Consider the following 26,293-nt stretch of genomic DNA (forward strand, 5'->3'; position numbering starts at 1 on the left):
ACACAGATTCCCAGGTAGATGCCATGTTTCTTGACTTCCGCAAGGCATTTTATACAGTTCCCCACATTCGTTTAATGAACAAAGTAAGAGCATAAAGACTATCAGACCAATTGTGTGATTGGATTGAAGAGTTCCTAGATAACAGACTGCAGCATGTCATTCTCAATGGAGAGATGTCTTCCAAAGTAAGAGTGATTTCAAGTGTGCCGCAGGGGAGTGTCGTAGGACCATTGCTATTTACAATATATATAAATAACCTTCTAGATAACATCAGAAGTTCACTGAGGCTTTTTGCGGATGATGTTTTAGTATATTGAGAGGTTGTAACAATGGAAAATTGTACTGAAATGCAGGAGGATCTGCAACGAATGGCTATTTAATCTCAATGTAGACAAGTGTAATGTGCTGCGAATACATAGAAAGAAAGATCCTTTATCATTTAGCTACAATATAGAAGGTCAGCAACTATAAGCAGTTAATTCCATAAATTATCTGGGAGTAGGCATAAAGAGTGATCTAAAATGGAAAACCATATAAAATTAATTGTCGGTAAAGCAGATGCCAGACTGAGATTCATTGGAAGAATCCTAAGGAAATGCAGTCCGAAAACAAAGGAAGTAGGTTGCAGTACACTTGTTTGCCCACTGCTTGAATACTGCTCACCAGTGTGGGATCCATACCAGATAGGGTTGATAGAAGAGATAGAGAAGATCCAACGGAGAGCAGCACGCTTCGTCACAGGATCATTTAGTAATTGCAAAAACGTTATGGAGATGATAGATAAACTCCAGTGGAAGACTATGCAAGAGAGATGCTCAGTAGCTTGGTACGGGCTTTTGTTGAAGTTTTGAGAACATACCTTCACCGAGGAGTCAAGCAATATATTGCTCCCTCATACGTATATCTCACAAGGAGACCATGAGGATAAAATCAGAGATATCAGAGCCCACACAGAGGCATAACAACAATCTTTATTTCCACGAACAATACGAGACTGGAATATAAGGGGGAACCGACGGGAGAGGTACTCAAGGTACCCTCCGCCACACACCGTCAGGTGGCTTGCGGAGTACGGATGTTGATGTAGATGTAGCAATGTTAAGCCATTAATTGAAGAACAGCTGAGCATCATAGAAACCTCCCATGCCGAGTCTGTGGGTGAAATTAGCACTATCACTACGAGACAAGATCTTCTAGCACGACTATCACCAGATCTTACTAAGGAACAACAGAAGAAGCTACGTGCCACTCTTTAAGAGTTCTCTGAATGCTTAAATACACAGATGAAGAGCAAATTAGACAAATTGACAGTGAAGCACCAGATTAGCACTGGATACCATCAACCAATAAGCCAGAGAGCATACCGTGTGTCAGCAATGGAATGTTGAATAATTCGCGATGAGGTAGAGAAAATGATGAAGAATGACATCATTCAGCCTTCGCAGAGCCCACGGTCATCACTAGTGGTCCTCATCAGGAAGAAGGATGGCAGTTGGCGCTTTTGTGTTGATTACAGGAAGCTTAATAAGATAACTAAAAAGTACATTTACCCTCTTCCACGAATTGATGATACACTAGGCCATCTGAAAGGGGCTAAGTTTTTCTTAATCATGGAAATTTACTCGGGATACTGGCAGATCGAAGTAGCTGAGGCTGATTGTGAGAAAATTGCATTCATCACCCCTGAGGGCCTGTATAAGTTTATTGTAATGCCGTTTGGTATGTGTAATGCACCAGCAACTTTTGAATGGATGATGGATAATCTTCTACATCACCTGAAGTGGACAATGTGTCTTTTTTATTTAGATGACATTATAGTGTTCTCAGAGACATTTGATGAATATATAAAAAGACTGAGGGCCATTCTTAAGTGTCTCCAATGAGGCAGACTGAAACTTAGTCCAAGAAAGTGTCTCTTTGGAGCAAAAGAAATCAAAATACGTGGACACCTTGTGTCAAACGAAGGTGTGCAGCCAGACCAAGAAGAGATGAAATCTATAACGGAATTTCCTATTCGTAACAGTATTAGCGATGTGAGAAGCTTCCTCGGATTATGTTCTTATTACTGTTGTTGTATCAAAGACTCGCAGGCCAGGCCACTCCAAGAGTTGTTAAAAGCCGATGCTAAATTTATCTGGGGTGGTGCTCAACAAGATTCTTTCAATGTGCTTCGAATAGCTCTGATGACTGACACTGTACTTGGTCTGTATAATGAGAGAGCACCTACAGAATATACACAGATCCCAGTGGGTATGGGATCTGTGCTGTTCTATTGCAAATTTCAGATGGAAAAGAGAAGGTTCTAGCCTATGCTTCTATGACACAAAAGCCGAGAGAAACTACTCAACTACAGAAAGAGAATGTCTTGCTGTGATCTGTGCCATGCACAAATTTCGACAGTATCTCTATGGAAGGCCATTCACAGTTGTTAAAGACCATCATTCACTTTGTTGGCTGACAGGTCTTCAGGATCCAACAGGATGACTTGCCAGGTGGGCACTATGTCTTCAAGAGTATGACATTACCATAGTGTACAACAGTGGAAGAAAACACCAAGATGCCAACTGTCTCTCAAGAAATCCTGTGCAAGGACATCAAGACTTTGATAAAGATAGTGACTGTCTAGTTGCACTCCAGGATATCTCTGCTGAACAGAAGGAGGACCCCAAGATCTCAAATTATGCTTGCCTTAAATCAGTCAGAGGATGTGAAAGGACTATTTAAGGTAGTTAATGGACTACTTTGCAAGAAAAACTTTGATCCATTTGATTTTTAAACACATGTGCTTAGATGTTCTACAGAAATACCATGATACTCCTGAGGCCAGATATTTAGGATTTATTAAGACATACGATAGAATCCACAAGAGATTTTTCTGGCCAGGTTTATGTAGGAGTATCCATCACTATGTGTCGCAGTGTTGAGAGTGCCTGAGGAGAAAGGTAGGTCCTCAGAAACCACCTGGCTGACTGATACCAATTCCACCAGCTGAAACGCCTTACCAGCATGTTGGGATTGACCTCCATGGACAATTTGTCTCCTCAGGCGCTACTTTGGACCATATACGATTGTAAGATAGTTGTCTGATGTTACTTATGAAGTTGAAGATTTCGACCCTGACACAAGACGATGAAAGATCAGAGATACAGTCCACGTATCTTGAATGAAGCCCTACAAGGATCCTGTAACCCAGGGTAAATTTGAAGCTCCAGTGACAGGCAACAAGTGGAAAGGTGATGAAGAGCATAGTGGCAAAAGAAGTTGTAATCATCGGGAGTCGGAGTATGCAGGATGGATAACTCGTTCCCAGACTAGGAGGACGTAACATCAAGATGCTGTTCATTTAAGGAGGGAGGAATGTCGTAGAAGAAGCTGAATAGCACAATGTTGTAGTGGATATGATACTAAACTGTTGGAAGGAGGGTCATGAGTTCAAAACTTACGTGGACTGTACAATTTTAATTTCTGTATTCGGTTTGAGTACATTCTAGAAGTATGACGCTCCGTGCTGCGGCGCAACTGGACCCCAGTAGCACTTATCGAAACCACAACTTCCGGTCGCCACATGCTCGAACAGCGCCAGCACGCCTTATCAGTCCCGACTGCCACAACCGGAAACCAATTTTTCTGCAACACGGGCCTAGTAATACTAGGGCCCGTGTTGCCCGGCAGCCTCGGCCAGCGGCTAAGTCCCGTTCAAGGTCACCCACCTAGTGTGCAACCAAGAGTGGCACGGCCACCAAAACAAAAAGTGAATAGATTTTTTTAATAAAAAAAGGGAAGGAGATAAGGAAAAGAGATAAGGAATGGACAGAACACAGTTTATTGTCTATAATAAATCATACAATCACCGTCGATTTTTATTTTACAATTGCCATTGCCCACTTTCACCCATAAAAACAGGTACTCATCAGCATTTAACTTCTTCTTCCTTCTCGTAGTCAAAACAAATGGCATGCTTGGAACAAGAGTACCATAAGGCTGTTTAGCCAAGAGTCCTGTAGTCTCAGCTATACTCCATGTCTTCCAAGCCAAAATGTTAGCATCTGGAAATGCTTCAAGTCCACCATAATCTGTGTGATTGCCCCATACAACAGCAAGTGTCAGCCAGGTACTACCTCCAAACACTCCTTGTACATCACAGGTAAAGTTGAGATGGAGTCCACGAAAAACATTTGGACCTCCAATCAATTGCTGTTTATTAAACTGCCCAGCCAAGTCAATATCAATCGCCTTCAAACTGTGATACACAGGTACACTGCGCCGCCAGCAACGACGCCATGCACGTCCATGTTCGATTTGTCTCCTCAGGCGCTACTTTGGACCTTATACGATTGTAAGATAGTTGTCTGATGTTACTTATGAAGTTGAAGATTTCGACCCACACAAGATGATGAAAGATCAGAGATACGGTCCATGTATCTTGAATGAAGCCCTACAAGGATCCTGTAACCCAGGGTAAATTTGAAGCTCCAGTGACAGGCAACAAGTGGAAAGGTGATGAAGAGCATAGTGGCAAAAGAAGTTGTAATCATCGGGAGTCGGAGTATGCGGGATGGATAACTCGTTCCCGGACTAGGAGGACATAACATCAAGATGCTGTTCATTTAAGGAGGGAGGAATGTCGCAGAAGAAGCTGAATAGCACCATGGTGTAGTGGATATGATACTAAACTGTTGCAAGGAGGATCATGAGTTCAAAACTTACGTGGACTGTACAATTTTAATTTCTATATTCGGTTTGAGTACATTCTAGAAGTATCCACAAATGTCAAGAATCATTGTACTGGAATGTTCTGTAGCTGTATATGTTCTGGCCAGAGGCAATTCGTTCCGCACTCTCGTATGTGCAAGTGCTGAATAAACCTTTGTTAAGTTAGTGTTCATCATTCATCTAATTACAGCCTCTTCTATGTGACAGTATAACGAATTTCATACATATATCATAGGAAGCCGTGCGGCTTGCTCCCTACATCTTAGCAACAGGTACGAGGTGCTTCCCAATGTTGATGATAACTCTGAGCCATCATAGGATGCCTCTCGTGTTGGACCAGCGGTTGATTTTCCTGCCCAGTCTGGACAAGTACAGAGGGTGGGTATGCTAGTCATTGGGAGCTCCAATGTTAGGCAGGTGATGGAGCCCCTCAGAGAGGTAGCAGGCAAGGTGAGAAAGAATTCCGTTGTAAATTTGATATGTAGTGGCACATGTGGCTTGAGTGACACCTGCGGCTTGGTTTCTGAGGCCATCCTTGGCTCCTTTCGGCAGCTGGCTGATTTGGTGAAGGCAACTAACAACACATATGGAGTGCAGACTAAGCTGTCTATTTCTAGCATCATGCCCAGAGTTTATTGCGATCCTCTGGTTTGGAGCAGAGTGGAAGATCTAAACTAGAGGCTCGGATGGCTCTGTGATGGTATCGGATGCAAATTTCTTGATTTCTACTATTGGGTGCAGAATTGTAGGGTTGCCCTTAATAGGTCAGGCACACACTATATGCAGAAAGCAGCTACTAGGGTAGCAGAGTATGTGTGGCGTGCACACAGGGCTTTTTGAGCTTAGAGGACCCCTCCCCTGGGAACAAACATGATTTGTCTGTTAAATCAGCCACAGTGACCTCAGAGAATCTTGGACCTCGCAGATGAGAGGTAGAAAAGATTTATATGATTTTAGTAAAGTGCAGGAGCAGCCAAGGAAAGGTCCCAGAATTAGTATCGCTTATTGAAGGTTACAATGCACAGATAGTATTGGCAACAGAAAGCTCGTTGAAGCCAGACGTCAGTGACAATGAAATCCTAAGTTCAGACTGGAATGTTTATTGTACGGATAGGTTAGTCACCAATGGTGGCAGTTTGTTTATTGCAGTAAAAAATTCGATAAAATCTAGCAAGGTTATCACGGATTCCGAATGTGAATTAATCTGTGTGAAATTGAGTATCAAAGAATGGGCAAAAATGGTGATTGGATGCTTTTATAGACCATCTGGGTCATAATCTGTAGTTGCAGAGTGCTTCAGACAGAGGTTCCAGAATATCATTAGTAATTTTCCTGATTGTGCTGCTGTAATAGGGTGTGACTTCAACTTGCCAGGTATAGATTGGGAGTGTTATACCATCAAAACTGGTGCCAGAGACAGGGAATCATGTGGCATTGTTCAGGATGTCTTATCTGAAAATTATCTTGAGCAGATAGTTAGAGAACCAACTCATGAGGGTAACATCTTAGACCTCCTGGCAACAAACAGACCTGAACTTATCGAATCAGTTAATGTAGAGGAAGGTATCAGTGATTATAAGGCTGTGACACCATCTATGACGACAGTTCCTACAAGGAATGTTAAGAAAGGTAGGAAGGTATATTTGCTCAGCAGGGGTGACAGGATACAAATTTCAGAATATCTCAGCAGTCAGCATCAAATATTCAGTGATAGGGATGAAGATGTGGAGAACAAATGGAAAAAATTCAGATACATCGTTCAATATGCCCTAGACAAATATGTTACAAGTAAGATTTTGAAGGATGGGAAAGATCCACCATGGTTTAATAGCCGAGTTAGAAGAGCGCTAGGTAAACAAAGAGCACTTCATCTCTGATTCAAGAGAAGTAAAAACCTAGCTGACAAACAAAAGCTGAACAAAGCAAAAATGAGCATAGGGAGTGCAACAAGAGAAGCATTCAATGATTTTGAAAGTAAGACATTGTCAACCGACTTTAGTAAAAACCCTAAGAGATTTTGGTCATATGTAAAATCAGTAAGTGGGTCAAAATCATCTATTCATTTTCTCAACGACCATACCAGCACCGAAACGGAAGATAACAGAGAGAAGGCTGAAATACTGAACTTGGTCTTCCAAAGTTGTTTCACCATGGAAGATTGTAACACCGTCCCTCCTTTCAATCGTTGTGCAAACATGGCAGATGTTGAGATAACCAATTGAGGAATTGAAAAGCAGCTACAGTTGCTTAGTAGTGGAAAGGCTTCAGGACCAGATGAGATAGCTATAAGATTCTATAAAGATCATGCAAAAGAACTTGCTCCCCTTCTAACAACTGGAAAAATGCTCAAGTCATTCCTGTTTTTAAAAAAGGCCATAAGACAGATCCACACAATTATAGACCTATATCGTTGATATCAATCTGTTGTAGAATTATGGAAAATTATGGAACATGTTTTATGCTCAAGAATTATGAAGTTCGTGGAAAATGAACAGCTCCCTTATAAAAATCAACATAGATTCTGCAAACAGAGATCCTGCGAAACTCAGCTCGCTCTGTTCCTCCAAGAGATCCACAGTGCAATGGAAAATGGCACTCAGGCTGATGCTGATGCTGTGTTCCTTGATTTCAGTAAGGCATTTAACACCTTTCCGCATTTCCGTTTAATGAAAAAAATACGAGCTTACAGAGTATCAGAGCAGACCTGCGATTGGATTCCAGACTTTCTTGCAGATAGAACTCAACACGTCGCTCTTAACGGAACTAAATCGATAGATGTAAATGTAATATCCAGAGTACCACAGGGAAGTGTGAGAGGACTGTTGCTGTTCACATTATACATAAATGATCTAGTACAAAGTGTCGGGTGCTCTTTAAGGCTATTTGCAGATGATGCAGTTGTTTATGCCAAAGTAGCAACACCAGAAGATGAGAATTGATGAATGGTGCAGACTCTGGCAGTTGACCCTGAATGTAAATAAATGTAACATATTGCACATTCATAGGAAAAGAAATCCACTACTGTAAGTCATCCATGAAAGAAGTTGCTTATAAGGCACTTGTTCACCTGATTCTTGAGTATTGTTCATCTACCTGGGATCCTTATCTGGTAGGACTGATAGAGGAGATAGAGAAAATCCAACAAAGAGCGGCCTGTTTCGTCATGGGATTGTTTAGACGGCGAGTGAGCCTTATGGAGATGCTAAACAAACTCCACTTGCAGACATTACAAGAGAGACGTTGTGCATCACTGAGAGATTCACTATTGAAATTTTGGGACAGCACTTTTCAGGAGGAGTCAGACAAAATATTACTTCCCCCCACATACATCTTGCATATTGACCATGAGGAGAAAATTCGAGACATTAGAGCCAATACAGAGGCGTACCGACAATCTCACCCTAGTCACCTGCAGATTTTAAGGCTAAATATTCAGTACCTTAGAAATGAATTACTAGTACTTGAGGTAGCAATGAATGGTGCAAACATTGACTGCATGTGCATTATAGAGCATTGGTGCAGAAGTTTTGAACTAAGTATCATTAATATTTGTCCATACAACTTGGCAAGCCAGTATTGTAGAAAAAATGCCAAAAACAGAGGTGTATGTATCTTTACTAAATCAAGTATCAGGTACAAAGAAGGTGTGCATTTTGACAGACAACCTACTGGGTATACAGACATATTCATAAATTAATTAGAAACATTGCTTTACATCCTGTTTACTGAAAGAACCACTGTAATTGTCTGTGGGGATTTCAACATAAATCTTATGAATGAAAGTAAGCTAAAAAATCTATTCCTAAATCTATTATGTAGTTTCAATCTGTTTCCTCGTATACATGAACCCACAAGAATAACATACAATACGAACAGTCTTATAGATAATATATTTTCAAATGTACGATCCACAGAAGTAGAAGTAACAAATACTGATTTGGGATTATCAGACTGCAATGCTCTTGTCCTCAAAATTCCTTCAATGCCACTGCAAGAAAAAGAACTGTACTTCACTTATAAAAGAAAATTTCCACTGTAAACTGTGTAGATTTTACAAATATCCTAACTAGTGAGTCCTGGGCAGAAGAGCTGTCCCTAACAAACTCGAATGATGCATATAACACTTTTTCTTCAGTTTTCATGGGATATTTCAAAATGTGCTTTCCAAAGAAGCTGTTACGAATCACACTACATCACAATACAAAGCCAAGTTCTTGGATCTCAGCTGGCATCAAAACTTCTTGTGGAACCCTAAAGAGACTGAATTCAAAATTGAAGACATCTACAGATCCACAGTTCATAGAATATGTTAAGAATTACAAGAGGGTATATCAAAAAGTAAATGCCAAGGCAAAATTTATGAGTAATGACAACTTAGTAAGACAGTCTGATAACAAATCAAAAGCCATATGGGGTATTGTGAAGACTGAAAGAGGCAAGAGATGTGAAGACCAGGATATCATTCTCAAAAACACAGAAAATTTCAATATTTAAAAACAAGATTTGCCAAATTACATCAACAATTATTTCATAAATGCAACAAGTTCATTAAGCTTGAAATTTACAAACCAAGATAAACCTGAATTTGCAAAAGCCGCTTGTAGCATGAGAATAGACCCCATAGATGAACATGAAGCGTTCAAAGTAATAAAGAGCTTGAAACCTAAAATGTCAGCAGGAGTAGATGAGGTGCCTGTTTATATCATAACAATGACAGTTGCACAAATCACAAGGCCCTTGACACACATAGCCAACTTACCATTTAGTGAAGGAGTGTTTCCGGAAAGGATGAAAATGTCAAAGGTGAAGCCATTATTCAAAAACAGTGACAAGCATAAGGTAGAAAACTATCAGCTAATATTCCTCCTTCCAGTATTTTCTAAAATAATAGAAAAAAGTTATGAAGTACAGAATCAACAAATACCTAAATAACCATCATTTACTAAATAGAAAGCAGCATTGCTTTTAGGAAGGTAAAAATACAGAAATAGCACTAATGTGCTACACTGAACAAATAATCAAAAATCTAGAAACAGACAACAGCATAGTAGGGATAAATTTAGATCCCTCCAAAGTATTTGACACTGCCAATCATGGCATTCTTTTGGAAAAACTGGAAGCATTAGGTATTCATGGGACAGGGAAAAAGTGGTTTGAATAATACCTACAAAACAGAACACAGATTGTAGGACTGATGTCAGATTACTCCAACAACAAAATAAATTTAGTATCACATGAAAAAAAAGGAGTGCCACAAGGCAGTATTCTAGGTCCCTTATTGTTCATTGTCTACATAAATGACTTTCACACCTCAGATGGAGCAGCAAAGGGCATGCTATTCACAGATGACACTAGTGTGATAATAGGTGCACCAAAGCAAATGCTGCAAGCAACTACTGATCAAGTAATAAAGAATGTCCACACTTGGTTCAATGCAAACTGGTTGACATTAAATGCAAATAAAACAAATAACATGCAGTTTGGGAAAATATGTCAAAATGTAAATCTTGATCTGTTGTTGGTGACAAGGCCATAGACAGAGTGGCATCAAGAAAAGTGCTTGGAATTCATGTAGATGAAAATCTTAGTTTTAATGACTAGGTAATGAAACTTGTGCAGAAACTCAACTCAGCCTTTTTTGTTCTTAGAATTATTGCAAATGTCTGTACTGCAGGGGGTGCCAGGATGGCATATTTCAGCTATTTTCAGTCTATTGCAACATACGGAATAATATTTTGGGGTTCCACCACTTGCCGTCGAAAACAAATCTTTCTGTTACAGAAGAGGGCTACCCAAATAATAACACATAATCATCCACAGACACATTGCAAAACCTTATTCAACAAGCTTAAAGTTGTAACAATACCTTCCTTATATATGTACAAATGTGTTTTGTATGTTAGGACCTATCTTGCAGATTTTCAGACAAATGCCGACTTGCGTAACTACGATACTCGAAATAGCACAGCACTCCATACTCAGCGAACAAAAAGAACACACACACAAAGGCATGTGAGCCATATTGGTACAAAACTCTACAACATACTGCCAGGAAACATCAGAAAGTTAGAAGATGAGAACATATTTAAAATAGAATTTAAAGAATTCCTACTTGAACAATGTTTTTACTCAGTAAATGACTATTTAGGCCAAAAAAATAATTCTGATAATGTTTATATTAAGGCAAAACTGAAAACACTGTCTTTCATCCCCTAAAGTTTCTGTTAATTTTGTATGTCTGATGGACAGCTACTGAGTGTGGTAAAATCTTTAGTGAATTATTGTAGTGAATATATGGGCTTCCTGTTAGGGAAGACAAAAGTGGAGCCTTAGGGCAAATAGACTATGCAGTTACAATACTGTTATTATACATGTATAAAAAATTGTATTACTGTGTCCTGTATGACCAAGTATTATTCTTTGTACATTTTTGGTACAAATTTGTATGTATTATTCTTTGTACTAATTAACATAAAATTTTGTATGTTCCTTTTGCACAAATTGTTTCCCATAAATTTACATGTACTTTTGGACAACATCCATACAATATTTATTGTCTGCAGATGGATAAATAAATACAAATAGATGCTGTTCTAAGAAACTTTACTCACAGTTGGGAGAACAACAATGAAAATCGCCCTTTGGATAGCTAGAATTTTTATTTTTCTAAATTGCCTGAGAATGGTTCATTTGAAAAAGATGTGGCCAATTCCTTTTCCCATTTGTCCCCAATCTGAGCTCGTGTTTTGTTTCTAATGGCCTTGTTCTTGATGAGACTTTAAATCCTAATCTTTCTTCTTTCTATTCCCACCCCCCTCCCCCCTCCCCCCCCCCTCCCTCCCGCTCTTTATCATACTTCAGCATGTAATTCCTAGTCTTTTGTTAAAGAACTGGTCCCCAAAGTAATGTTTAATTCTGATTCATATGTGGATGTCTATAATTTTAATCTCAGTGATGTGAATTGTTGTAGTTGTACTTTATTCTCCGATGTAACAGTACACAGAAAAGAAAGTGTAGAATGTTTTACACTGTAACATCAGTTGCATTTTATGCAATTTTTCCTATACTTATTTTTATTTTAAATATGCACATTTCAGATTAGGTTTTGTTGTAACTGTTCTTGATATAAATTGAAACTACAAGTTTATTATTACCAATCATATATGTGCATGGTAACAGTAAATCCTGTAATAATTATGATATATTTCTTTAAAATTTATGCTAGATGATGTCTCATATCATTGTTTGGATAATGTTGCAGGCTTTAATTGTAGGCGATTCGAGCTCATCCAACGTTGGAGAATGTGTGTCATCAGCAACTGCTGCTCTGATGAGCCAGGTCCCACCTCCACATTTCTGCTCGATTGTTGTACGTCTTATAGCTCTCCAGATACTTGCTATTGGGGTGAGTCACAAAACCTTTAACAGTTGTTATATGAAATCTTATGATCTTCAGCAAGAAATACATGGATCATGTTGAATATCAAGAAATTGTCATTCTTGCATTGTACATTTTATATACGTAGTATCTGGAAATTTTCTCTGTAATCTGTAAATATTGTTCATGGACAGGAACCAATTGTGAAAGGAAAATTATTTATAGTTAGCTTAGGTTTGTTAATACTGTACTAAGGCTGTGTGTAATGTGTCTTTTCATTGCCTCAAGTAATAAAGCCTTGCAATGTGTTCATCAATTTAGTCTCTTATATTGAATTTTATATCTCTACTCTTCAGGTGTGCTCAGTTAGTAGTCATTACAGTGTTCCTAGAGATTGCTATTTACAAGCTAGTTTTATTATTATATCTTGCAGTTCCATGGAATTAAAATTATTTATATGATCAGATATGTGGGAACTGAATGATGTATATGTACTGTAATAAACCCTCAGCATAGAGCTGCCTCCATAAACATAACAGAAAATATGTCTACATTGCTGGAGGTACTGTGAGAAACAATTATACACTGATAAAAAGTGGTATATACAGTACCAGTTTCCCTAGGAATAATAAAGTAATTTATGTAGCTTATTTTTTATTGTTTTCAGGAACAATTGCACCTTGAGAATAATTATCATTTCATTTTTACATTACATGTTTACTTTTTAAGCTTTATTTTTAACTAATTGTGCCCAATTTATTTCAGATCTTCAACCAAGTGACAATGGTGAGACATTCAGTAGATCAGATTGGTACATTATTTATGTACACAAATCCAGTCGTCTCTCTTTTAGCTTTCAAGTATACTCATATAAAGCTCTATATACATGGGAAATTTCTGTGAGTCATTTGTTGTTGATTAATGAGGAATAGACCTAGTATGTTCCTCTGACATTGATGTTCCTTACAATATTGATTTATAGTGGCGTAAAATTCTGAGATATTACAGTAACCTGTGGTTTTCTAAATGACTGAATTGTAAAATTTTATCTGTTGGATTCTGTAACAGAATTCTGTGTGTAATGTTTAAATATTTGTCCTCTTTTTTATCATTTTAATTCTCTCTATGAGTTGTAAGAAATTCGCTGATGCATAATTCTTAAAAACTGGCATCCTTATTAATGTGATACTGTTGAACTAACATGGTTTTCATCACACCTGTTTAAAAGAGATAACACACTTTGTTGAATTGAGTAATGTTGTGATATATTATGGGTCCTGCAGCTCACTGACATCAATAAAACATTAAATTTCAAGTCATTGGGAATCATCCAATGATAACATAATCATAACTTCAGTTATTGATCATTTTATTTTGCAATTTTCTAATATCTGAAGAAAGTTGTTTTTCTCACTCTCTGTATGATATTCCATTCTATCTACACATCATTATATCATTAATTTGACAAGTGCATAATATACAGTGCTTTACATACTGGCCAGCAATTCTGTTGCATAATTTTATAGTTTTCTCAAGGAAATACTTTTAGTGTAATATATACATTATAAACATGTTCAGGTTCAGCCATTTAAACATAAAAGCACATAAATAACATCATGGTTAGCATTCTATTCATTCATAAATGTTCTTGTTTTTATTCATTTCTGGTATTTATTTGGAAATTACTCACAGTATCTTACTTCACTGTTACTGACATTCATGTGGAGAAAGCCACATGTACAACTGTACACTACTGAAACAGACATAGAAAGGTAGCATTCTGTAGAATAATATTGAGAAGAAATCCAGCTTATGTGTTCCTTACAAATAATCAGGTAATAAAGCCAGTGTGTGGAATACAGTTGTAAAAATATTATAAACAACTCTTCAAGCAACTAAGCATATTGGAAAAATAATAATAGTATGTATACTCCAATGTAAAGATAGTCATTAACTAGTGATTCTGATTTTAAAACAATACAGGGTGACACAGAATTATGGGAATGTTTGAAATGAGTAGTGGCACCCATGAGCAGATGGCAGCACAGTGGTTTCATGACAGTTAGCAAGTAAACAGTCCACCACTTTTGTAAACATAGACCAGTGGAACAAACAGCTGTGTGCATTAGCCATAAAAATGTTTTATTAAAAAAAAAAAAAAAAAAAAAAAAAAAAAAAAAAAAAAATGTTAATTTGGTAGCGGCGCAGAGGGAGTTTTGATGTTTTTATAATTTAGGACGTCATGATGCCAATCCATCGAAACACATGAGAAAATGTGGGATTAATAACTTTGAAAAGACTGGATTTGCCCTCAAGAAGAAATCAACAGGACAATCGAGAAGTGTGCATTCTCCAGCAAACATTGATGTTGTACGCAAGTCTGTCTTACGGAGCCCATGGCGTTCAGTTCGTAAGCAAGCAGCAGTGGTTGGAATGTCCCGGGAGAGTGTTCGCAGGATTCTTCACCTTGATTTAAAATTTCATCGGTACAAACTACAGATGGTGCAACAATTGAAGGACAACAATTACCAGTTACGATTAGGATTCTGTCATCAAATGATAACAAAAATAAACAATGACAATGAATTTATAAACAAGTTGTGGATGTCAGATGAGCCAATTTTCATCTTAGAGGTTATCTGAATGAACAGAACTAGCGTTACTGGACAAACACAAATCCTAATGACGTTCATGAACGCCCTCTACATGCTAGTAAAGTGACATTATGGTGTGGTGTTTCATCATATGGGATTATCGAACCATATTCTGTCACAAATGAACAGGGAAACACAATAACTTTCTATGTCGATCATTATGTGGAGATGTTAAAAACTTTCATTACACCTACAGTGAACAACTTTCCAAATAAACAGAACCAGTGTTACTGGACAAACACAAATCCTAATGACGTTCCTGAGCGCCCTCTACATGCTAGTAAAGTGACATTATGGTGTGGTGTTTCACCATATGGAATTATCGAACCATATTCTGTCACAAATGAACAGGGAAACACAATAACTTTCGATGTCAATCGTTATGTGGAGATGTTAAAAACTTTCGTTACACCTACAGTGAACAACTTTCCAAGTGTTCAAGAAGCCTGGTTTCAACAGGACGGAGCGACATCACCCACTGCATGGCAATCAGTGGTATATGTGCGAGAATTGTTTGGCAACAGGGGTGATATCACAATTTGGTAACATTCCCTAGCCCTCTAGACTGCCAGATTTATCTGTTTGTGATATTTTATTCTTGTGGGGCTACCTCTAGAGCGAACTCTACACGACTCAACCAAGAACCCTGGATGAGTTAAAACAGAGAATTCAGGATGCAATTCACAGTTTTCCAGCTGAGATGTTGCAGTATCAATGAGGACTCTCAACAGTAGATTCCACGAATGTATTTGTACAGGAGGACACCTTCTAAAGGATGTAATTTTTTTAAAAAAAATGATAAATGCCATTAATGTTTCATAAGTGGCAAAGTTGTAAGGTTTCAATTACTATGAATGCAATTTGTTTCCTTCATCACTTCCAGTTTTATTGGGTTATGGAAATGTTCCCATTTTTCTGTGTCACCCTATATAACACTGATAAGTATAATACTAGGAGTTTTAAGTTTGTCCTTAATAGAAATAATGAAATGTCCTAGCATGGAAATCACTTATGCTCTACTCAATGAATTACAGTACCTCATGTACAGGGTGTTCAGAGATTCCTGTTACAAACATCCTGGCCTTTCCAGAGGCCACTGAGTAAATAATATTTTGAACAGGAACCTATGTCCAGAAACATACTGTTTACACCCTTTGATGGTTCCAGTTTGGATGTTTAACCCACCCCCTTCTTTTTGAGGAATTGGATTAGGTGTGATGCAGTTAAGTTATTAGGTAACAATTTGAAAGGGACCATAACAAAACAACCGTTTCTCATCTAAGCACATTTATTTGTATTAACATTTAAGCATTATGTTTTTACATTATTCCAAAACAGAAAGGAACCCAGCATACTGTACTTACAGAACAGTACTGGTGCATTACTACAGCAGCTCAATGTTGTGACCACCAACATGGTTACAGACATTGACCTATGAAGTATGTTCTGGTACACGTCCTCCATCCCACCTGGTGTACCTTCTATTTCTAGTGCATCTGCCAGAACTCATGCCAGTAGATCTTCCTCTGTCTCTACAGGAGTCTCGTAGATTAAACTTTGCGTACAACTGCACAAGAAGAAGTACATAGGAATATATATAATCCTATCTACCCTACTGCATACCAGGACAAACAGACTTTTCTCTTTCCCTCATGAGACATGGATACATTAAACATCTGAAGTGAAACCATCATAGAATGGAAACAGTACATTTAAAGACATGGGGTCCTATACTCTCCTCTACAAGTCCTAGCACTTTGTAACGGGAATTTCTGAACACCCCATATAAGGCAATATTTTGAATAAAAAACTCAAATCATTTTCATTAAACAACCTTTCTGATCCACAGTTGAATTTTTGAATAACCAAAATTATAAAATGTTATGTAAGACAATAATGGAAATTCTTCATAATTATGTGTACAAGGTACCACTGTAAATATCCACCATATACCTGCTCATTAAATAGGAACTTGTTTGACAGTTTTGAATCAGTTAACAAGTTCTGCATTATAACTTGATATTGGATATTGTGAATGTAATCAGTGGGCTATGTAGCCATCTACACATCAAAAAAAGTTTTGCACCACCCCCATTCCCAGAACTCCTGAAGATAGACGTTGACTGTGAATATTGTACCATGGACACAGTCCTTGTGACTGTTCCAAGATGTCACTAAGCCCACCCAAAGATATAAAAAACAATGCATTAATGGCATCTATTACAGGGGGTCCAACAGCCGATCAGTTCCAGTCATTCCGTCAGAATGGAGGTACATGACTCATGTTATCTGTAGTTCAACCATGCCCGGACAGCCAATACCGCGGTTCGATCACATCTGCATTGTTTCTTTGTGCCAGGAAGGGCTCTCTACAAGGGAAGTGTCCAGCCGTCTCGGAGTGAACCAAAGTGATGTTGTTTGGACATGGAGGAGATACAGAGAGACAGGAACTGGTCGATGACATGCTTTGCTCAGGCTGCCCAAGGACTACTACTGCAGTGGATGAGCGCTACTACGGATTATGGCTTGGAGGAACGCTGACAGCAACACCACCATGTTGAATATTGCTTTTTGTGCAGCCACAGGACGCTGTGTCACAACTCAAACTATGCCAATAGGCTGCATGATGTGCAACTTCACTCCCAACGTCCATGGTGAAGTCCATCTTTGCAACCATGACACCATGCGGCATGGTACAGATGGGCCCAACAACATGCCGAATGGACCACTCCGGATTGGTATCATGTTCTCATTTAATTAATTACGCGTCAAGTTCTGAAGGACCAAATCGAGGAACAAATCTCCAAGGTCATGGAACGTGTCAGTACATGAAATTACAACATAAAAGCAATTACAGATAAAAATGAAATGTTGATGAACCCGAAAAGTCAGTCCATAAGCTTAAGTACATGCAATCAACAATACAACAAGAATAAGCTTAATTTTTCAAGGAACTCCTCAACACAATAGAAGGAGTGACCCATGAGGAAACACTTCAGTTTCAATTTGAAAGTGCATGGATTACTGCTAAGATTTGTGAATTCAAGTGGTAGCTTATTGAAAATGGATGCAGCAGTATACCGCACACCTTTCTGAACAAGAAATTACAGTAGGGAATACATATATTGAGAGGCCAATGTCAAAATACCAAGACTCATGAACAGGGGTCGGCAAGAGGTTCGTGAACTCTTCACCGATGAGTGTTGCTTATGCCTTCAACCAGACAATCGTCAGAGACATGTTTGGAGGCAATCTGATCAGGCTGAACGCCTTAGATACACTGTCCAGCAAGTGCAGCAAAGTGGAGGTTCCCTGATGTTTTTGGATGGCATTATGTGGGGCCAACATATGCCACTGGTGGCCGTGGAAGGTGGTGTAATGGCTATACGATACGTGAACAACATCCTCCAATCGATAGTGCAACCATATCGGCCGCATATTGGCAAGGCATTTGTCTTCATGGACAACAATTCATGCCCCCATTGTGCACATCTTGTGAATTACTTCCTTCAGGATAACGACATCACTCAACTAGAGTGGCCAACATGTTCTCCAGACATGAACCCTATTGAACATGCCTGGGATAGATTGAAAAGGGCTGTTTATGGGTGACGTGACCCACCAACCACTCTGAGGGATCTACACCGAATCGCTGTTGAGGAGTGGGACAATGTGAACCAACAGTGCCTTGATGAAATTGCGGCTAGTATGCCATGACGAATACAGGCATGCATCAATCCTAGAGGATGTGCTACCAGGTATTTGTGGTACTGGTGTGTACAGCAATCTGGACCACCGCCTCTGAAGGTCTCGCTGTATGGTGGCACAACATGCAATGTGTGGTTTTCATGACCAAAAACAACGGCAGAAACGATGTTTATGTTGAGCTCTATTCCAATTTTCTGTAAAGGTTCCGGAACTCTTGGAACCGAGGTGATGCAAAAATTCTTTTGATGTGTGTCGTTGAATGACTAAGTAACAGACTTGGTCATGCAGAAGAGCAGTCCTTTGAGGTATGTGTTACTTGTGCATATTTTCTTTCCGATGGTCTCAATCTAATGGAACATATGCTCACAGAAATTTCCTTGATGTAACTTCTCACTAATTTAACTGTTACTTCTCCAGTATAGTGCACTACTTGCACTTTTCTTCATAAAAAAGTTTATCATTTCTTTCCCTGCCTTACACGCATCAAAATACCTTTTTATAGTTTACTATTTGTTTGAAAATCAATCTAGTGTATGCCCTTTGGGTTTGCCATCTGACTTTTGGCTTCCCTGACTAGGGGATCTGCCTGAGGAATGCGTTTTTTTGACATACGTAGAAGCCCTCAGTTAACCCACCAGTATTTGAATATGTTTCTCTTATTCTGAATTGTAACCCTTCTTGCTGAGAAATTTACTCTCTTTTGTGTACTAAAGCTTGTGTATAGCCTCCAAAAATATTCTTATTCTTAACAGTTGCCTTCAGAATATTTCTGCCCTCTTGCCTTTATACTGTACAGCTACAACTACTGGTAATGTAATTTGCTTGCATATACCTAGAAGCACAGGACATGCTCAGTTCCCTTCTCAGTAACAGCATTTTATACTCTACTTTCCACATTCCTTCATTAAAATAGCTACTGATTAGATGTCAACTGCCATGGCCGTATTACTTGATAAGTGCTTACATTTCCTACTTTAACCTAGAAATCAAGTTATGCTTATTAGAGGGTTCCTTGAATGCTTACATTTTATTCCATTACTGATATTACATTTTTTTATTCAAAGCAGCTCATTTTTGTAAAAGGTTCTAACACTTTTCCTTTTTGAGAAAAATAATATCTTTGAAATACTATGTTAACTTGTGAGTGCTAAAGGCAGTTACTGTTTTGCCATATAGCAGCAGAGTTCTGATGACAACATCTTCCAACAGCTATTCTTATTTTCTCATGTACCCCATTTAATTTATTGAAAAATGACAAGGAAACTTCTAATATAACATTTCTCTTTAGGATTCCTTAGTTGGACATTAGGTTTTGTTCTACTAAATTTCACAACATTTTATGAAGCAAGTATTCATTGCTGTAAGTGGCACCAAACACTCAGTTAGGTAACTGCTGTTTTTTTGTTTTTTTGTTTTTTTGTTTTGTATGAATTAAACATTTGGTTACAGCATTCAGAGTACTTTCAAAAGCTACTATTGAATTACTTTCACACTCAAGCATTCCTCACACCATTGTTATTGAATACTGTTCTTCAGAGCTTGGACAAAGTGCTTTTTTAAATGATTGTAGAATGTGAATGAATGGATAGAAGCATTTGTTTTGATACATACTATTTCTCAGGCTCATGAGAAAAGAGTTCCAGCCTCTGCTATTCTGCTAGCCACTATACCTGTTGATAAGATTTGTCCAATAGGTATATCTCAGTTGAGTATTTTTGACACAGTAGCAGGTGGTTGATGTACTATTGTTAGACTTCACAACAATAGCAGTATTAACTTACTTGTATTCAGTTCATATATCTTTTGTTGAATACTCATCTTCAACCAAATAATTGACACAATATTTTACTGTGAAAATAATTAAATGTGGTAACTGCCACATGTTCATCTGGAATGGAAATCCATATAATGCAGTGCTGTTGAAAAGTTCCTGGATTTCCATCCTGGTGAGAATGTTGAAATGCCATGACGTTTTGATGAATGTCATACCATTATCTTCAGTAGAAGTCAAACCAAGAGTTTTTCATCAACAGAATACACCAGAAAAATTCATATTCACCCTCACAATACTGGTGTAAAGAATATGTAGTTTGTACTGCACCATACTTAAGAAGTGATTACATTCATTTTTGTCAATACAGCTACTGCTACTATCATTGCACAATCCAGGAAAATTGCTGCTGTTCTTTACAGCTGTAACCTCAGTTGTCATCAGGCATACTGTTGGGAAGGTTCCCCACAACAGCATGAAGATCATATCACTGTATGAGTTGTGTGAAAGCCCCAGATGCTTCATTTGTGGAAAGTGATGAAGCAGAGTGTAGAGATTTGTTGGAATAGAGAGGCATTCGTACCTGGATGTGAAGGAAGTACTGCCCTTCACTCAGTAACTTTGTACACAGTATTTTGTTCTTTTGAATGCTTGTGGTAAGAGGTATTAGCAAACATTTTCAGATATTCACATTTCTTATCAAATAACACAATGAAGAAAGCAGGTAGTGAGTCAGATGCTAAGTAAGAGTTCTAGTATCACTCCTTTTTGCTAGCAGAAGCACTCCACCAATGTTGGTAGTGCATTGAACAAAAATCCATTAACTTTTCATGTAAATGATGCTCCAGTAATTTCATCTGATGCTATAAAGTATATCAATGGTCTCCCCTAAAATCACTAACTGCCTTTACCTAAGAATTCAAAAGACATTTTTGTCTGCTCATGACGTGAGTCTTGCAGTGTCATGCAATTATGCAAATGGTTATGCTTTGTATCCAAATGATGGATCAGCAATAAGGAAAAATATTCAGTTAAAGGATATTTGTTAATGATTCCCAAAAACTGTGAAAACTAATCGCTGTTTTCAGCAGTGAAGAAGTCATGCACGTATTATGCTCATACTTTCACTACATTCACTCTAGTACTATCGTACAGCAACATTTTTCAGTAACTGCTCTGAACAGTGATGGTTTTTCTACATATTTTGCTCTTACCATCAATAAACACTCTTTAACTGAGTGTCACTTCAAACAGTAATACCTGACATAAAAAGTTAAGTACTCAGGAGGGGAGTACGGAAAAGAAACGAAACTGCACATGTTGAGAGGTTGTGTGATGTTAAAAAATTTAATCAAATTTACAGAGAAATTGGCAGTATGAGCCCTCTTACCAAAATGACATTGCACCCACTCTGGCCTGGATGGAGGCACTGTTTCAATCCTCTCCTTAGGCAATTGCGCCTACAAGTGATCCTTGGTATCCTGGACACTAGGGCTGGACATTGTGGATGTGTGAGCTGGTCCCACACAATTTCTACTTGGGATTGATCGGGGTTCTTGCTGGCTACAGGAGTACTACAACATTACCCAGACAGTATGAAGAGACATGCCATATGTGGACAAACATTGTGCTGTTGAAAAATGGTACCATGATATTGTTGCATGAGAGGTAACACATGAGGACACTGGATGCCCATGACATGCTGATGTGTAATCATGGTTCCCTCGCTCTGTATCAGACGTGATCTGAAGTTATACCCGATGGCTTCCCATATCATGATGCCAGGAGAAACACTACTGTGCTTCCCTACAACCAAGGAACGATGGGTCCTCTTCCCATATCACTGCCACATTTGCCAATGATTGTAATCTGGGGTAATGCAGAACCATGATTCATTGCTGTACACAATGCAGTGCCATTCATTATATGTTTTCCAGTCATGGCACTGTTCCAAAAGCCGCAGTTTGTGTTGTGGCATTAACGGCAGCTTATACATGGGACAGTAATTCCCAAGCAAGTCCATGATCAGTGGTGCAGATTGACATAGAACGTTGCAGAGATTTCCTTACTTGTGATCAGATGGCAGGTGCTGAAGTGAAGATGTTATAATGTGCTTGGTGCACAGTACAGTGATCCTCCCTTTTTATGGTCAGATGTGGTCAACCAGAACCTTGATGACAAGTATACCTGTCCTTACAGTCTGATGCAGTCCAACATTAGGCCACTGTCACATAGGAATGCCCCACAAATCTGGATATTGCATGATTCAACCAGCTGGCCAATTGGAGACCCACAATGAGACCATTTGCAAAATTTGTCAGGTGCTGATAATCCTGCCTGATAAGAGTATGCAGCATCTCCATGGCTCTCGAAGTTATTACCCAATGTCTGATGATGATCACACACATAAATCTTACCAGGTCTTAATATCACTAAACATGAACAACACTAATGCACTCTAGTGACCATTCTACCTTTCACAGGGAATTGTAACTCTGACCATTTACGTACATGCCAATGGTGTGTATGTGTATGAAGTTACATTGACATACAGTAAGTCTTCTGGATTCTTCATTTTCTGTGTCAGACAGTTTTTTGAGGTCACTGTCAACTAATGGCACAAAGTTGCACTTCAATAACACTTTTCAATTAAAACTAAATAATAATAGTAACATATACTACATATTTTCTAGTTACACTTGAGCTGTCTGTGTTTGGGCTGTCTCCACTTACATTTCAGGAGTACAAAATCACAAGTTTCTTCAGGAAAAGCGTAGGATAGGCAGCTGTTGACTCTTAAGTGTGTCATCTTGTGCCTTTATCTGTAATCCAAATGATGAGACTCAACTGTGATAAGACGGCCTCTTGAAGTTGGATATTCTTTGTGATCATGTTTTGTTTGCCTAGGATTAGTGAAATAAGTTCCATTGCTGGTCACTGCTTCTGCTTGCCACAAAATCTAATATAATGTATCACTTTGCACCTGCTTAGAGCTTGAAATGTACCATGAGTGCACATAAGTGATAACACAGACATTCACTTATATTTGGTTTACTAAAATGTTGATTAGATATTTTAAGAAGTGTTAATATTGCATAGTTTTTAATTCTGAACTCACCCACTGAGGCTGAGAAATGCACATCAAGTGTCACATAGAAGAGCCTTCCTATCTTGTCATAAATTACATGCATTATTACTGAAAGAGCTTTCTCCCTAATTAGTTCATACAGTACATGAGATTCATCTTCCATAATAGTGTGCAGTTTTAACACTATAACATGAAGTATCATACAATAACAATGTAAACAGGATCTTACAGTGTGTTTTTGTGAAAAGTGCAAAACTTCATGCAACCTTTCATTTTTGTTGAGGTTAAATCTTTCATTTCACAGTAATTTAAAATTTATATTTCAGTATCACTAGCACTGCCTTCTTGTGAATCTTTCCAACTTCCATGAATGTCTTACAAAGAAAAGTTATGTGTTACAAAACAATACCTTACACGATTAATCATCTCTCTCCTTGTAAAAATATATTCTGTACTCATTTTGTTCATCACACAAAACAACTGTTCATCTAGGAAATGAGTTATTTTACTTTCTAATATATGCTTCTCTGAGTTAACAGTTTCTAACTACTCTCATTACATTACTGTATTGAAAATATACTTACATAAACCTATGTAACAATTTACCTGAACAAGAGCTGTTACACACTCACATCTATATTAACCCTCTGTTCAACATTCACTGTGTAATAAATAGAGTTCATAGAATGATAGAAGGTCTCATGAATTTTTTTTTTCCTAGCTGCCAATTTGTTGGCTGCCTGTCCAATAATAATACATGAATTTTTTGATAAATAAGTAATCTTCATAATAATTTTATGACTGCTTAATTACTTCTTTCTGCTGAAAAAAAAAGGAATGCTGACGAACAACATAATTTCTGTCCAACAGTATACTGATAATACCTTTTTTTACTCACCCTTCCTTTCGTTATTTTGATTTTTGTATCTTTCTCTAGGCTTTTTCACTTTGTTTTCTGATTGAAAAGAACACCTAATTTTCTTCAGTTGTTTGGTGCTATTTGAGTGAAATTGTATCTCGTAGATAACCCTCGGGAAAACAGAATGTCATTCTTAGGAAATGTGTGTTAAAAAGGTTGTATTCTGATACAAGACAATGAAATTTTCAAGAAGATAAAATGATAGTATGCACGCAGATAATTTGTTTTCTTCCCCAATTCAGCACTGTATTTTTTTTCTATTTGTATGTGATATCCAAGACAAGTAGTATAATTTGAAAAATCTTCTCAGAATGAAGATGAAATAAAATTTGTTGTACATGTTACCATGAAACATTTCTAAGTAGGGACAGAGGTTTCATAAAGTAGAGAATAATGAAACGGCAGGTAATTATCTTAAAATTCAAATTGTGTTATTTCCATGAAATCAAAACTATGAAGCTATTTCAGCTCCAGAGTCAACATAATTTTTCTAGATTACTCATTACAAGTCAAATCAGTATACAGTTTGGACATGGATTATCTGTGAATTACTTTTACATTAACTTACCATATGTCTACAGGAAACCTATTCATTGGAACAAGTTTGTGGCGGCAGCTCAGTGTTTCCAACACAAGAAAAAACAGAAAATATGTTGATGAATTTGCTCATGCCCCTCTGTTTGCGTGTTGGAAGTGGAAGGAAAGGTAAATTGTTTATCGTAATAATGTGAATAGAAACGAAAAGTACATTCTATAGTACCCTCATTATTTTTGTAATGCTTTTGTTAATGTTTTGCAGCATGCTCTCTTTCTGTTATTTGTTCCAATTTTCTTTTACTTGTCCCTTTCTCTTTAGTGCTAAAGCTCACTTATTGACTAAAAGAATCCATTCTGTTTCAATGAGCATCTTTAATTTTGATTTTTGTATCTTTATCTTATTATTTTTCTTGTTCATAAGTGTAATATGTATTTCCATTTTCTCCTTATTCTATGAATTAGTGAAGATACATATAAACTGAGGTGATAAAAGTCGTGGGATATCTCCTAATATCTTGTCAGACCTCCTTTTGCTTGGCATAGTGCAGCAGTTCGATGTGGCATGGACTCAGCAAGTCATTGGAAGTCCCCTACAGAAATTCTGAGCCATGCTGCCTCCATAGATGTCCATAATTGCGAAAATGTTCTCAGTGCAGGATTTTGTGCATGAACTGACCTCTCGATTATGTACCATAAATGTTCAATATGGTTCATATCAGGCTATCTGGTTGACCAGAGCATTCGCCTGAATTGTCCAGAATGTACTTCAAACCAATCACAAACAATTGTGGCCCAGTGACATGGCACATTGTAATCCATAAAAATTCCATTGTTGTTTGGGAACATGAAAGCCATGAATGGATGCAAGTGGTTTCCAACAAGTAGCTGAGTATAACCATTTCTTTTCGCTAATTCGTTCAGTTGGACCGGACAATCCAGTCCATTTTATGTAAATACAGCCCTCACCATTATAGTACCACCACCAGCTTGCACAGTGCCTGTTGACAACTTTGGTGCATGGCTTCATAGGGTTTGCACCATGCTTGAACTCTGCCATCAGCTCTTACCAGCTAAAATCAGGACTCATCTGACCAGACCACAGTTTTCCAGTCATCTAGGGTCTAGGAGAGGCACTGTAGGCAATGTCGTACTGTTAACAAAAGCATTCACGTCAGGCATCTGCTGTAATTTCCCGTTAACAATAGTCATAATGAATACATATGTCATATGTCCCATATTGGTTTCAGCAGTTATTTCACACAGTGTTGCTTGTCTGTTAGCACTGACAACACTATGCAAATGCCATTGCTCTTGGTCATGAAGTAAAGTCCTTAAGTCACTGAATTGTCTGTGGTGAGAGGTAATACCTGATATTTGTTATTCTTGGCACACTCTTGGCACTGTGGGTATCGAATATTGAATTCCCTGAAATGTAATGTCCCATGCATCTAATTCCAACTAACATTCTGCATTTAAAGTCTGTTAATTCCTGTTGTGCGACCATAATCACATTGGAAACCTTTTC

At 38.0% G+C, this 26,293-nt stretch overlaps 1 protein-coding gene across 1 annotated transcript in view; it reads left to right on the forward strand.

Moving 5' to 3' along the window:
- Positions 1–26,293, forward strand: part of LOC126092046 (protein unc-80 homolog) — a 1,190,994-nt gene that overhangs the window by 1,042,404 nt on the left and 122,297 nt on the right. The window contains exons 56-58 of the mRNA XM_049907452.1: positions 11,975–12,118; positions 12,857–12,877; positions 24,813–24,936. Of these exons, the coding sequence (XP_049763409.1) occupies positions 11,975–12,118; positions 12,857–12,877; positions 24,813–24,936 (289 nt within the window). The remainder of the gene's footprint in view (positions 1–11,974; positions 12,119–12,856; positions 12,878–24,812; positions 24,937–26,293) is intronic.

The sequence above is a fragment of the Schistocerca cancellata genome, chromosome 7 (genome assembly GCF_023864275.1).
Source record: "Schistocerca cancellata isolate TAMUIC-IGC-003103 chromosome 7, iqSchCanc2.1, whole genome shotgun sequence".
Taxonomy (NCBI): domain Eukaryota; kingdom Metazoa; phylum Arthropoda; class Insecta; order Orthoptera; family Acrididae; genus Schistocerca; species Schistocerca cancellata.